Source organism: Macadamia integrifolia, chromosome 3 (assembly GCF_013358625.1).
Source record: "Macadamia integrifolia cultivar HAES 741 chromosome 3, SCU_Mint_v3, whole genome shotgun sequence".
NCBI classification, from domain to species: Eukaryota; Viridiplantae; Streptophyta; class Magnoliopsida; order Proteales; family Proteaceae; genus Macadamia; species Macadamia integrifolia.
In genome coordinates, this window is record NC_056559.1 from 31,182,963 (window position 1) to 31,198,641 (window position 15,679).

Sequence of the window (15,679 nt, forward strand, 5' to 3'; positions counted from 1 at the left end):
GCAAGAAAAGCACTCAGGGACATCGAAAAGAATAAGATTCTTTATGTTATTTTACAAGAGGTGAGCAGTAATTTCACATGTCCCTGTGTCTAGGACTCTGAATGTAATTAGGCCAATGGGGGATCATAAGGCTATGCCCAAATATAAGGAGCGAAATGATCACCACCGTGCCTCCATGAATGAGATAATAACCCCCCACCTGATGTTTTTGCACGCTCTCCCATTGGCTATTATAGCTTCACATAAGAAACACTTCCCCTATTTTTTGTTAGAATATTTTTTTTCTTTGAAAGAAAAAAAAAAAAAAAGAGTATCTATGTTTTTTTTTTTTTTTTAATGAGAAAAGAAAAGAAATTGAATTAATCATAGAAGGAAGTACCTATGGATTCATTATTTATTGCTGCAAATTCTTGCCTCCTTCGTACCTACATGTCACAGATAAAAAACTAGTCAGATGTCAATCTTCAGGGAAGGCTCTCCAAAGCTCAAATCAGTATGTTGGGTGAGAAAGAAAACCTTAGACTGAGCTCAGAGTATTTTAAGTTGCTTACCTTCATTTTTTTTGCCAAGTTCCTCTTCTACTGTGATTGATGAGGCCTCTATTCGGGAGGAGGGGGTCTTTTCTTGATGATTTGGACCCACTGGTCATTGGTGGATCAGCGCTTGCGTGAGCTGCGGTGGCTGATTTCATCATGGCTAAGCTAGGATCCTAGTGGTTAACCCATAGTTATCCTCAGGTTAGATAATCATGGTTCTAACGATTAACTATTCAACCATGATTAATTGCGAGTTAAGTAAATTTAGAAACAGTTATGAATGTTACCATTTGGAGATTGAGTGATTAGATCTAGGTGACACATGAGTGATGGACATGAGTTTTCTTGCCCTCAGCCTGTGAGAAAATAAGCATGCTGGGTTGGTCTGTAAGGGGGTGGTTATTTGTGATGGACGAGGGAGGCAGGTGATCTGATCATCCTGGAGTTAGGTCGTCTGATTGGTAGATTTTCTTCGGCAATGTTTCAACCACGTTTTCATTTATTAGTGGCTAGACGTATTAAAGTAATGTCTTATCCATTTTGGATTTCTCCCAAAAAAAATTATCCATTTGGATAGAACGATTGGCTGGAAATTGGAACATGTTTTCTCCGTTTTTGGTACGAAGAATATTGTTATATCACTACTTGACGAAGGAGTGAAGGACCACTACATTATTTAGAACGTCTTATTAGTCTGCCATTCTTTGTCTTTTCCATTTCCATTATCAGTCTACCACTCTCCATACCTTGTCCGCCATCCCCATCAGATCTTACAACCATTTAAGTTGCCCAAGAGGCTTGAGAATTGAGATGATCCAATCCTCTCCTCCATTATAGAAGTGTAATCCTCTAGTCTCCTCAGTCTCCCATTTCACCAATAATCTCTACAGTGAAGCATAGCTAAGAAAATGTCCAACACGAAAGCATCAGCATCAGCAGCCGCAGCAGCTGAAGAAGAAAAATGGGGATCGAAGAAACTTCTTCAGATTCGAGAAATCCCTGGCAGCTATGGTCTCCCGTTCGTGGGACCCATAGCAGATCGTTTAGCTTACTTCTACACCCAAGGCCAAGACGAATTCTTCACCTCCCGAATGCAGAAACACCAGTCCACAGTCTTCAGAGCCAACATGCCACCAGGTCCTTTCCTGGCCTCCGACTCTGGAGTCATCGTCCTCCTCGACGCTAAGTCCTTCCCAGTCCTCTTCGACGTCTCCAAGGTCGAGAAAAAAAACGTCTTCGCCGGCACTTTCATGCCCTCCACTTCTTACACAGGTGGTTACCGCATTTGCTCCTATCTCGATCCCTCCGAACCCAAACACGCCCTTCTCAAACGTTTCATCTTCTCTATCCTCGCGTCTCGTCATAAGAGATTCATTCCTGAGTTCAGCTCTTCACTCTCCAATGACCTCTTCCCACTTCTCGAAGATCAGATTTCCAGAAAAGGCAAAGCCGACTTCAACACCACCAGTGATTCCATGTCTTTCAACTTCGTATTTCGTTTGTTCTGTGATAAGAATCCATCCGTTACCAAGATCGGATCGAAGGGACCCACACTTATTGCCAAGTGGCTAGTCTTCCAGCTTGCTCCTCTATTTACATTGGGTTTGACCAAAAAATTTCCAAACTTCTTAGAAGATCTGCTCATACACACTTTCCCCCTCCCTCCCTTCCTCGTCAAATCTGACTACAAGAAGCTCTACGATGCCTTCTACGAATCCGCTACTCAGATACTAGACGAAGCCGAAGTGATGGGACTCAAGAGAGACGAAGCATGTCACAATCTCGTCTTCCTTTCTGGGTTCAATACGTTTGGAGGAATGAAGACTTTGTTCCCATCTCTGTTTAAGTGGGTCGGCTTAGCAGGAGAAAAGCTACACCAGCAACTCGTCAGAGAGATCAGAAAAGTTGTTAAATTAGAAGGAGGGGTGGTGACTCTTTCGGCGATAGAGAAGATGGAGTTGACCAAATCGGTGGTATTCGAAGTGCTGAGGATAGATCCACCAGTGCAATTCCAGTACGGGAAGGCGAAGGAAGATATGGTGATAGAGAGCCATGACGCAGCCTTTCGGGTCAAGGAAGGAGAGATGATATTCGGGTATCAACCATTAGCGACTAAAGATCCGAAGGTGTTCGAGAATCCTGAAGATTTTGTGGGAAGCAGGTTCGTTGGAGAGGGAGAGAAGCTGTTGAAGTACGTATACTGGTCTAACGGCCGTGAGACCGAAAGTCCGACGGAGGAGAACAAGCAGTGCCCAGGGAAGGATTTTGTAGTTCTTGTGTGCAGGCTCATGCTCATAGAGTTCTTCCTCCGTTACGATACGTTTACTGTTGACGTGAAGAAGTCGGTGCTGGGGTCGGCGGTGACTGTGAAGTCGTTGACGCCGGCGAACAGTGGTAGTTAAATTGAAAAAAGAGAAGGAATTAAAGTGGTGTTTTGAATCTTCCGACATGGTATTATGTAGGGTGTCAATCCGTCGGTCTGAACCGGTTTCGATACAGTTTCATTGGTTATCGTATGAGAATGAGTGAATCCAAAACATGAATCAATAAGGGTGCATCAATTTCATTTCCGTTTCGGTTCCTTATTGGTTACTATTGATTTGATTTTGGTTTCTTATCGGTTTTGATTTTAATTTTACCATGTAATATATTTAAATAATTTATGAAAAGAAAAATTATGAACTTTACATTGCTATTGGTTCCGGTCTGGTTTTAAATTTGCTTTGATTTGTCATTGATTTCAATGCGGTCTTTTTTTATCTGATTTCGATCTCACAAAACCTTAGTCCGAAATATGATCCAATAAATTCATATCAATTTTAATTCCACATGGTTTCGATGAAATAACTTCTATGGAAAAGGGAGAGAAAACGATAAGGGGTACTGTTATTAAGTATATTTAAATTTAGTGAGAGGGTTCACAAGCATATTTTACAGTCTACACTTTACACCCTCTCACAATGACTTTTTTAATCATTCTTTTTCATTAAAAAAATAATATAATAATCCCATATGAGACGATATCAAGTACACCTTAAGATGAGAGAGCCTTTTCCCTTAAATTTAAAATGGAGAGTAAAATAGTAGATTTAATTGCCACGAAATATTAATTCATGCCTTCATGGGAAAAGAATACCTAACAAAAACGCTGCCTACCTACGCCCAAACACAGGTGGGTGCAAGAAGATCACATTGTCCCTTGCCCCATGCGCTGAACATGCTTCTGTATGGCCCCCCATTGGCATATGTACTAGCCAAATGGCTATGCAGGGTAGCCACGCAAGCAGCATTCGCTTGCCCATACATAGGGAGAAAGAACTCCGTCAATCCCTATGCCCCATGCCTAGACTCAATTCCTAGTTTTGGGGATTGTAAAAAGACACCACTACCTCACCGAAATCAGGGGCTATTTCTAGGTAGAGAGAATTAGGACGGGCAGCACTTCAGAGGGTGCTAACTTACGATACCCCAACAACGGTGTGCTTGGATTACTGGAATTTTCAAACATCAGTCTTTATTGATAATCTACAGATTGGATTTTTCAGACATCGATCTGGATCTTGCACCAGTAGTTCAAGGGGGTCGTGTACGGCTATGCCTGAGAAAAATAATCCATTAATAGTCATCATGAATAATATAGATTGATTATTACCAGAAAAAAAGGATAATTGATTGATCATGAAAAGGTCCACTGATGATCTTCAGATTGGAATAATCCGTTCTATTCTAATCTTGTACTGATACCAATCCGGTGGTTGACCACTAACCACACCACCAGGTAAGTTTGGAGCGTAGACCTTATCGCTAACGCACACTAACGAGAATCCACACCACGAGTTGGCGCCATAAAGTCTATAGGTGAACGTTATCCCGATTCCCCATTTGAAGTGTTAAAGTAGCCTGCGTAAGCGAGGAAGGCAACGATGTCTGTCTCTGCACTCTCCCTCGCCTCCCCAACAAAGCCTGGTTTCTTCCCCTACGAATGTCATGGCAAGACCTCCCCCAACCAAATAAAATGGAGAATTAGAGCCTCTTCTGCTGCTCCCGGGGTTGATCTAAAGAGTCTTGAAGCTGCAATTGCCAAGGTTCTGCTCCTCTCTCATTTTCTGGTTTTTATTTTGTGGGTTCTTCTGAAACGTTGAAGATTATAGTTGGTTTTATATGGGGTGAGAAATCCTGTATAGAGTGTCTGTTGCAGTGAGAAAATTTTCGATTACTTGATGGGACTACTTTTCTAAAGGTTCTGAGATGTTCCTCTGTTCCTGTTGGTTTCTCTGTCTTGAAACAATAGGTGGGTACATGATTTTTCTTCAATGAGTACCTTCACGTAGATGTGTTAAGTTTTGTTTCTGGTAGAAGATTTACTTTTGTTTCTGTAAGACAGACTATGCTTTCTTGAATTGTTTATTTGTATTTCCTGTTTCCCACACTGGCAACATATTCATAACTTCACATTCTCTGTACTGCAATCTTGGGACATGATTAGTCTGGCTAACCTCAACTCATAAGCATGTTGGCTTGTTAAGTGAATACTTGAAAGCCTTGCACTGCTAATTCTCAAGAATTCTGCAACTTCTTATAAAATAGCTGCCTGATATACCTTTTCTACATTTTTGGTTGGTGGCAGAATGATAGTAATGCTGTTAAAGTGTTGCTTGATCAGCTGAGTGAAGTTGGTTGGGCCAAAAAATGGAGTTCTCAACCCAATGTATCACGCCGTATGGTCAGTCCTCCATTACAAGTGTGAAATTCTGGGCAAGTGCTACTCAAACATAGCCACATCCATAAACTCATGCATGTACATGAACCAAATTTATCTGTTAACAATATTCGCAATTATTTTTAGGTTCTTCATAAGTTTGCAGTAAAATATGTACCTTAACAGTTGCAAACCATCAATGCAGACATCATTGCGGGAGCTCACGACTCTTGGAATAAAAAATGCAGAGAACCTAGCAATTCCAAGTGTTAGAAATGATGTGAGTAATATTAGAATTCAATATTCCACAAGACTATATAATATGGAAAGAGCATTTTGAAAAACTTAGTTTATCACTGTTTGACAAGAACTGGTTTTTCATGTATGGAAGTGTGTGTTTGGTCAGAGATTTTCCTCTTTGTAGATTATTCTTCCACTGTTGGTGTTGAACCAACTGTTCACCAATTTGATATCTTCCAGTTATGCAGGCAGCTTTTCTATTCACAGTGGTGGGGACGACGGGATTTCTGGGTGTTCTCACCAGCCAACTTCCTGGGGTAATTTTTTCTTGGTTTCTAATTCTTCCTGTAACATAGAGATAACCAAGTGTATGTTTGGTCAGGATTTCTGGGCGTTCCACCTTTACCTCCTTTGGAAAGGTCATGCTTTCGATAAAAACCATTCTTGATCACTATTTGGAAGATTTTGCTTATAAAAGTTCAGAATCTTTGGATGGAACTTATTATTGAGATAACATTGGCAGATGAGAATTCTTCTAAAATATATACATAATGCAACTGGATAGGACCACCTTAATGAGTATTGATGTTAAAATTAATGAACAGTGATACCACATTCTGTATGCTAACCATGAAAGTTTTCAGTACAACTGAGGATTGTTTGCATTCAGTGCATGTGTAAAATTTATCAGCATCTGACTTCCTTCAATAGACTTCCTTTTTGATAGGTTCCTTGCATAGACTTCTAGTTCGTGGAAATTTTAAGTATACATCTGAAAAATGGAGAAAGGTTCCCTGGTCGGTACAGACCATTAAACTAAGAGCAAAACCCATGGCAGTACAACTATATGTGTTAAATACTAGAAACTGTACCAAGACATTCTCTAACCATGCCAGAACATTGTCAGTATAACCAAGGACTGCCTGCGTGGAAGGTATGTGCAAATTTATCAGAATCTGAAAAACTCACATAGATTATCTGGTTTGTGGAAGTTTTAAGTATAGGCTTATCATCAAATTCAATCCAATCATCAGCTGAGATCACTGCAGATGGAGGGACCTCCACCTTATGAACTGCACCAGTCATGCTCATGCAATGATTAGTTTTTGAGAATTGAGGGAAGATAAAAATTTTGAATATCTCTTGGTATCATCAGATGACTTCAATGTGACATTAAATTATTTTCTTGGAGCTTCTAACTTCAAATAAATGGTGTGATATTTTCCCTCTTTTCTAGATTATATTTCTAACATTCCTTATGCTGTATTTCTTTGCTGAAGATGTTTCTCTAACAATTTTACAGGGCATAACACTTGTGGCTATCTCCTTTCTGATTATTTTCTGAGAGTTTCATTTGTTTTCGGGGATTTATCTTGCATATTCTTCATATTATATTCTTCTGTCCCACAACTCTAGATCTTCCTTGAAAACCCCAAAAAGCCAGACCAAATAAAAGCTGCATCTTTGTTTTGTCTCTGTTGTTCTTTTGATTTTTTGCTCTCCATTGCACCTTGTTTCTTGTCTGTTACCTATTACTGTAAAAGCCAGTTGTTTCCACCTTAGAATGAATTTGACCTGATTTAACATTGGATCCACATGTTACCCCCTCCTGAATAATTTATTATTTATCAACCAAATCCAGTTCATGAATCTTAATGTTCTACCTATAAATGATAATTTCTCTTTAGTTGTTAATAGTCCATAATCACAATTGAACCTTGATTTCTTTTAGTTGTATATCCTCTGTTTGAGCTGTGGAAATAATGCATTTCTGTTATTTACAAGATGTTTCTGATCACATTTTATGCCAGTGCAGGACTGGGGATTTTTTGTGCCATACTTGATTGGGAGCATCTCTTTGATAGTTTTGGCCATTGGGAGTATCAGCCCTGGGTATGTTTCAAGGAGCAGTTTAGACATTCTGAATCTCAACTTCTCTAAAATGGAGGGGAAGGAGGGAATAGTCATCTTCCCTTTTTTGGTACCTCAACTAGCCTGATGAATAGTCTTCTGTGGTCTTTGCCCTAACACTAGAATAATCTTACAATATTTTTTCAGTATGTAGCCAGATAATTTTTGGGTTCCATAAAGGTTTGCAGCAATCAAGACATCAATTTCAGTCACGAAAAAACAAAATTCCTCATCCTTCACAATGATGGTATTTGACTTTAACGAGAGTGGAGTTATGGGACAGGATTTGTATAGTCAACCTCAATAGTGAGAACAAGGCTTAGGGAGTTGAGCTGTTGACCATGATTAAGATAGGATTCAACTAACCCAGATTTAATTAGAAGTTCCACCAGAATAAGAGAAAAAGTTCAACTGAGCTGTAATGTGAAGAGTTGTAGCCTCTTTCTTCTTTTGCCACAACTTTAATTTGAAAACCCTCCCAAACTCAACTTCTTACTCTCTTGCATAAGAACTATTATATCCCAACCTATAACAGTATTGTATCTAAAGAGTTTCCCTGAAACAGGTGTAACTCAAATTTATTAGCTAGAACATTGAGTTCAAAAGTACATACATGGCTTAGACTCAATTTTAGAATCACAAAGTAAATATCAAATTGAAATTTCGTCATGAACTCTTAACCCCTTCTAAAGTTCTGACAATAAGTTGTTGAAATTATCTTCAGATAGCACTTACAGGCTCATTAGGTGGCTAATCAAGTATCATTATAATGCATAATCAGAACTTTGAAAGTTTTCAGGTTGATTTATAGACAGGAAACCTGTCGGTGGAGGACTCTGTGATCTATCAAGTCCTTAGTGTGCTTGCATTCATAAATCAAGAACGTAGATGAAGTAGTAAGTCATAAAGATAAAATAATTTTATTGTTTTTCTTCCATCAAGGATTTAAGAACCTATGTTGGAGCATGGATCATTCACTGGCTATACTGATCAAACCCATGGGCAATGAGTAAGCAGATCCACATACTGGATTTGCCAATCTAGTGAGCAACAAATGTGTAAGAAGATGGTACATTCAGCATCCAACTCAGGACTGGAATCCTATATAGAGATTGGTTAGTTCTGCACCTGTCCTCGAAACTATTCTCTCCATTGGATCAATTGCTTGATTTACTGTTGCAGGCTTCTTCAGGCTGCTATTGGTGGTTTCTCATCAGTTTTCCCCGACTACCAGGAAAGAATTGCTTCACATGAGGCAGCTCATTTTTTAGGTAATCTTTCTTATCCAGAATCCATAAAGCAAACATCCTCTATTTCAGCTTCGAACAGCTAACTATGAAGACTGTGATGCTGTGCAATGTATGTCCTGTGATAAGTCAATGCAACTTGTGAATGTGAATCTGCATGTATTGTGCATGCTTGGACATGTGACAAGAAAGAGGGTTGAGACCTTGATTGGAATAAATCTATAACAAGAATTCTTGAAATTTCCTTGAGAATTATTGATTGGCATTGAGCTAATCATAGCACAAAGTCGGATCTCTTTGGTTAATGAGATTAAAATCCAGGGGTGTGTATCCATAAAAGACATGAAGAAATTATTGTATGAAATAACGTCAGAAGTAATGCCTAATGCTCCCCCCACCCTTCCCCCACCTTGAGAACTAATTGGATTGTTGCAAGTGGAGCAGACATGGTATGCTTTGGAAGAAGCAACCACTTACCAAGCCATTTATTAAAAATACTGCGGACATCTCTGAATGCTTGAAGTTTCATGTCCATGGCAAGTTTTCCCTACCGCTATTATGTGGCATAAGGCATGTTTATATCCAAATTTGAGAAATCAGTAGTGTGCATGCATTAATGCATCCTACTGCCTCCAGGACATGTCTCAAAACAAAGTACCTGCTTGAGTCCTTGATGGCCTTGTTCCTTACGTGCCTTCTATATTTCCTTCCAAACTGCCAAATCAGAAGGAACAAACATGTTAATTTCCTTCTGAAACTTGCAAACATGAAAATATGCCTCATTATATAAAAATTGAGCCATCAAATGTTTCTGACTATTCATTTTACTTCATCTCTCAAATCCGTTCATGTTTTCGTGCCAGTCAATCAAATGTTTCATCTCTCAAATCCATTCATGTTTTCCTGCCAGTCAATCAAATGTTATGTTCGATTCTGAAGTCAACCGCACTGATCCTTTAATTTTTCCCGTTTGCTTTTACCTAAGAATCCCACTGGTGAGACCCATCGAATGGTGAGTCCAACTTCATTGCATCTGCACCATATACCAGCATGCCAGGTTGGTTGAATTATGGATTGCTAGATGCCCATTTGTAGGTTAGGTCACCACCTAGAAATTCTAGTTTTCCTCTCGATTTTACAGTTAATATCTGTGGATATGTACACAACAATCTAATGAAATCTAGTTCTCCTCAAGTCCCAGTTGAAATTTTCTGTATGTGTACATAGCAATCTAACGAAATCTAGTTTTCCTTTGAGTTTCAGTTGCATACTTGCTTGGCCTCCCGATATTGGGGTATTCATTGGATATTGGTAAAGAGCATGTCAATTTGGTTGATAAAAAACTCGAAAAGCTGATATACAGTGGTCAACTTGATGCAAAGGAATTAGACAGGTATGTGGCTTATCATACTTTGTTTTTCGAGTTTTCCCCCCCCCCTAAAATTCTTGGTAGAAAATAGCCTCAATGATAAGACGTTTTTTCCTAAATTTTTTCTATAGCTTACTAACTGAAGAAGTGAACTAGAACCAGTGGACATGAGCTTCTCTTTTCCAAGACAAGACATCATGACCAGTGTTCGTTACAGAGAAATAGAAGTTTTCAAAGAAAATAAGAGTTCCTATATTCTATTTTGTTGTACATGTAAAGATAAATTTGTTGCTCATCCAAATCAAGGAATTAGCTTCTCACCCATCTCCAGTATTATAATATGTATACAAATTTTGAGTCCTCTTTGTTTTGTTTGGATCCATGTAGCCGAACCCATCAAGTTGGGATAAGGCTAAGTTTGTTTGTCTTGTAGACAAATTTTGAGTCCTAGGACCTCAATACATCTGAGGCAGCATTACTCTTTTCATCAGTTGGTCAGGTTTGAACTTGATCCCTCTTTGGTTTACAACATTGGGAGGGGTGTTTGGCAAATAGGTGTTGTGCTATAGGGAGGAGTCCACTAGAAACGTAACCTTGATTACCTGATTGGTCGAAGATGTTTAGAATTGTTTTTTCAGGTCAATAAAATGAGATGGTCTACAGTTGTTAAACACATTTATTTGTTGGGCAGAAAGCCATCATGGGAGGAAAGCTGGAGTGTGCCTGACTCCCTGTGAGATAATACAAGGTTTGTGAAAAGGAAAGAAATAGGAGGTTGTTTGAAGAAAACTCTAGATATTTCCCTAGAGATTGTGCTTTGATCTACTGGGCTTTGCAACTAAAGAGTTCAGGAGTGTGTAATAGATCTTATCTTGGATCTAGGTTAGTGTCCCTGCTAAATGAATAAATCACACTTTTTGTGTATATTGAGGAAGGTGCATGATGTAAAATGTTACATAAAAAAATCATAGATATATTTTTGACAACTTGACATTACCTCAACTGAAGCGAACATCAACTTTGGATAATATCATGCACTGTATGTGGCAAGCGTGCCAGGTACACAGCAGAAGCAGGAGCGACATCTTCATTTCTTCCTATTTGATGCATCTGTCACCCAAAATAACCATTAATTACATAAATTGTAAAAACTGAATATTGCAAAATCTAACAAAAACAAGAAAAGAAGGTGTTTGGTCCAAAACCTAAACAAAAAAAATATATGGGAAAATATTATTTCAACGACAAAATCCACATAATTTGGTAGGGAAGCAGAATATGGCTTACCTTTTAGTAGGAAACTTTACATTGGATGCTCGTTGCCGTTTCAGGTTGGCAGTGGTATCAATGGCTGGGCTGGCAGCAGAGGGTTTAAAATATGATAAAGTAGTTGGTCAATCTGCTGATCTATTCACTCTTCAGGTTTGTCAACTTTTTAAAGCCATGCTCTCTATGCTGTGAAGTGAACATGATCTCAGATAATTTTCCTCCTGTTATCTTCAGAGGTTTATAAACAGAAGCAAGCCACAGATCAGCAAAGAACAGCAACAGAATCTCACTAGATGGGCCGTAAGTTCTTCATCTCATGTATAAGGCTACTGATTTGCATGGTCAAAGTTGAAAACTCCGTAGTCAACTGAACCTTGTTGCAAGAACTTGTTAACACTGCTTTATATTGATACATTAAGCTGTGGTAGTTATTTTCTCACCTAAGGATAGTTTTGGAGGTTAATATGACGCATCATTTACTGTTAGTTCTCCAGGCCATCAGTCAATGTCCATGTTCTCTAGCTATGATTTCTGTCTGTGCTATCTATTCACATCGAGTGTTCTTATAACATGCGATCTAGGAGTGTTCTTATAACTGCTGACCATTCAGAAAATAATGCAGGTTTTGTTTGCTGGATCCCTCTTAAAAAATAACAAGGGCGCTCATGAGGCCCTAATATCAGCAATGTCGAAGAAAGCAACTGTGTTAGAGTGTATCGAAGCAATTGAGAATGCTGTATAATTCAAATGTCTACATGGAGCACATTCATAAAATGCACCTTTAGCATTCATTTGGACAGTTAAGAATCATTCAAATGAGGTTTCAAAAGGTTCTAGAATATAGCACTTAGATCAGATGGTTTGAGAATCAACTGAGCATTCTGATTTTTCATTTGTAAAACATATAAGGTGGAACCTACTCATCTGTAGGTCCTGATCTTTTCAAAACACAGATGAATGGGATGTTTTGGGTGCCCCAAACCTGTGTATGGGTCTGATAGCACAGATGGGAGATTTTCCTTTTAGGGCAGCGGTGCAGAAGGCCAGAAAAATGTTTTTTCTGCTAGACTTTTGCCTTTTGTTGGTGCTCAATTGAAGATTCTTCTTGGATAATATTAACTCAGAAGACAGTGATAGCAGACTTCATAAGAAATTTATATGAGGGAAATATGTCAATATTTTTTCAATAATCTCTTTTCAAGATTCCAATAAGATAATTAACTTGACAGTTATCATGACCATGATATGAATATAGAATATAAACAAATTGTTTCTAAATACCTGGTATTTAATAGAAAGCATGCCAACCAATACTTTCCATTACTAAAGCACTGATTGTGGCGCCAGTGTGTGGGTTAGATAGGCAAGTATATAGTTCCTTCCTCATCCCTTTCAAAGTAATAAACTGTTGTTAGGCCCAGAGATCTGCAAGCAGCACTGTCATTGTTAGCATTAAAAAACCATCCAAAAGCAACGGAGTCAGAACAGACCAAAAATTCCACTGAAATGACAATACTGTTGAGTAGCTGCATATCTCACTGTTTTCCCATCGTTCAAGAATGACACTATTCCATTTATAAGTGACCCTATTCCATTTTCTACCCTCCTTGCATTATCAGACAATCACACTCACAAAAGTGTAATGCATAGGAGAGTAAATGACTGTTTGGATAAGATTAAAATAAATGCTTAATGAGCTTAAAGCAGGGGGTGGGGGAAAGAGTCAAACCACTTATTTGAGTTGTTTGAAACTCAAATTTTAATGCCTACTTGTACTTGTAATTCTAGTTGTTTTCCTTAAATTTCCTATATTCTAATACTAAATTATGTGTAGAATAGGCTATATTTGTGAAAGTAAACAACATGGTACGGCATGCACTAGCAACCTAAGGTACGAAACCAAACTACCCTTTTGGGTGTGTGTTTTTTACAATCTAAAGGCTCCGATATGTTTACAGATAATTAGGGTTTCCTTAAAGTTACCGGCTAAAATATGGCCATTTGACCAATGAAATGGCCAGCCAAAACATGCAGAGTATCGGTCAAAACCCAATCCGAAAATATTTCAGTTCCAACTGACCGAAATCTCGAACTTTGCATCATCTCAGAACCAAAGCACAAGGTGAATTTGATCTTTCTTTGCACCTAAAGGGGAGCCAATTTATAAAAGACGGAACTAGTCCAATTAACAGCCAAGGGCAGCAGCAAGGGGGGGGGGGGGGGGGGGGGGCTTGCAAGTGTTTTCCTAGCTTCCGAAGACCCCAACAGCAAACAAAGTGTTTATATGGAAGTTGATCCTCAATCCTGGGACAGTTTCAGACAGTGAAACTCTCAAGTTAGGTCTGTTGATGAGACTTGAAAGGTTCTATTGCGGCATAACTTCAGAAAACTTTAAGTGAATCATAATCAAGTTGCAAATTTGAAAAACCAAAGGCTTATTAATGATTTACCTAAGCCCTCGCCAAAATCTGTCTTGGTACTGCAACAACTAACATAAAGCAATAAAGAGAGATACAGTCTCCTTCACCTCTATTAATGGTCAAATCCTTTCTTCCTATCAAACAATATAAGAAGTTTGGATTTCATGTGATCAAAAACCACCTCCCAATCAAAGCTTGCAAATTTCTCCCAAGGTTCATTTTCTAAACCTTGGGACTAGACATTGTTTGACCATACAAACTCCATCCAAGATCTGCCATCCTTGAAGAACACACTGAATTTGGGAAATCAAATGTACCAATCCCGTTTTGGGTCTGTGGGAAAGAACCCTCTTTTCCAACTTGCAAAAAGAATCCAACTGAGCTTGGGAAGAAAGTCCTTACAATTGTGTGCACCTTCCTGGAAAGAAAGTCCTTACGATTGTCAGCATCCTCCTTTGTGGGAACCAAAAGAAACTAAAGTGAGATCCAGCCCTTTATAAGATACCATTCATCATGGGACTTCTTTTGGATGCTTCCATTACGTCACTACTTATCTTATTACTGCAATGCCTCTAGAGAACCATAGTAAAAGCCATCCAAACCAAGGGCTGTATCACTATGCTTTTTTTTCTTCTCTTTCAGGGCTGTAGCACTATTACTCTCTCCGAAAGCTTCTTTGATCTCTTCCTCTTTGAAAGACCTCTCTAGAAAGCTTTCTTTCCCTCCTGAATTTGATTAAAGGTCAACCCATCCAGATTTGGTATTTAGCTCTCCTCCTGCACTGATAAACCAGCGAAGAAATAAAAATTGTGATTAATCAATCCTCCACCGCCGGCAATGTCCCTGCGCAAACCTAGCTCAAGTACGAAACTACCCATCTTCTTGCACTTCTCATGAAAAAAAGTATCAATGGAACCATAAGGTCTCTTCCCTTCTAATTACTCTGTCATATCTTTTTTTAGCAGGAAACCTAGATCTTAGTTTTTCCTTAATAAAGCAATAGGCTCTTCATTCTGATCCAATTGACAAATAATATTATGTAAAGGTCTCTTCCTTTCATCAACATTTCCAAAACTGCCTGAAGTTCTGAAGTCATTACACACCATGATGCCAATGAGGTAATAAGTTTGTATAACCTTTCATAAAAAGGGATGACTCAATCCAAACAACCTGCTCTTCTTTTTTTTGGTTTGTGGGGGCAGGTGCTGCAAAGCAATGTGTTTATGGCAACTATTTGGCTGAAATTAACATAAGCACATTGTTTCGGCGAAATTTTGGTGTTTCGGTGGTTTCAAACACCGAAACGAAACGAGTTCTTGATCCTTGGCCAGGACAACCAAATCATAAAGCTGAGATAAAAGGGAAAGCTAGAGAAAGAGCAGCATCAGATAAATAATACCAGTCTTTCTATTATTTATGTTTCCAACAGCTCTAAAGATTGCATCAAACAAAGCTTTTCAGTCCAGCCTGCTTTTGATAAATATAGAAGAATTAGGAGTTAATTATTGGAAAGATTGGAGAAGAAAAAAAATCAATATCATGGGAATCTGAACTTTCATCACCCAAACATAGCAATATTTGATTCTACACAGATAAGAATTTATTGTTATTCAAGTATAAATTTATAGCAAGAAGAGACCAAAGCCATATAACTAACAAAATCTCACCTGCATAAAAAACCCAAAAGCTAGAAAATACTCGGAAAGGGTCTATCCTGAATTTATCAAACAGATTATATCAACATCGTTGTATTCTCCGCATCCACCAAGCATATCCATCTACCCCATGGCTTTCCAATCACATAGAGGACTGTTTCAAAATAACATTAAAGTAATTAATAGAGTAAACTGAATTCCCTGAGAATGCAGCATGCCACAGACTAAGAAAATTAGAAATTATTTTTGGGAAAAAAAAATTATACAGCCGCCAATATGGTGGAAGTCCATGATGAGATTTCTTATATTTTCTTTTTCCTCCTTGTTTCTAAC

General features: G+C 38.6%; 2 protein-coding genes and 1 long non-coding RNA gene across 7 annotated transcripts; 2 read left to right on the top strand and 1 right to left on the bottom strand.

Moving 5' to 3' along the window:
• The first annotated feature begins 1,269 nt into the window (after positions 1–1,269).
• LOC122072711 (allene oxide synthase-like) lies at positions 1,270–3,223 on the top strand. Its single transcript, XM_042637098.1, has one exon. The coding sequence runs from the start codon at positions 1,445–1,447 to the stop codon at positions 2,936–2,938; it is 1,494 nt and encodes a 497-aa protein (XP_042493032.1). The 5' UTR covers positions 1,270–1,444; the 3' UTR covers positions 2,939–3,223.
• Positions 3,224–4,400: 1,177 nt separating this feature from the next.
• LOC122073049 lies at positions 4,401–12,424 on the top strand. 5 transcript variants are annotated; one of them, XM_042637545.1, is made up of 10 exons: positions 4,402–4,621; positions 5,164–5,259; positions 5,441–5,515; positions 5,724–5,792; positions 7,292–7,368; positions 8,569–8,657; positions 9,897–10,026; positions 11,334–11,424; positions 11,506–11,571; positions 11,894–12,424. In XM_042637545.1, exons 1-10 carry the CDS (start codon positions 4,460–4,462, stop codon positions 12,011–12,013), a joined length of 975 nt encoding a protein of 324 aa, XP_042493479.1. In that variant the 5' UTR covers positions 4,402–4,459; the 3' UTR covers positions 12,014–12,424. The 5 variants fall into 5 exon arrangements, with proteins under 5 accessions (XP_042493480.1, XP_042493479.1, XP_042493481.1 ...); XM_042637548.1 differs by having other exon boundaries at positions 4,483–4,621; positions 5,164–5,291; XM_042637546.1 differs by lacking the exon at positions 5,164–5,259 and having other exon boundaries at positions 4,401–4,621.
• On the bottom strand, positions 8,617–11,362 carry LOC122073050. Its single transcript, XR_006138640.1, has 3 exons — positions 11,000–11,362; positions 9,292–9,347; positions 8,617–8,752 (listed from the first exon to the last, which is right to left on the bottom strand). It is a non-coding gene; the product is annotated as an uncharacterized LOC122073050 (long non-coding RNA).
• Positions 12,425–15,679: the final 3,255 nt, after the last annotated feature.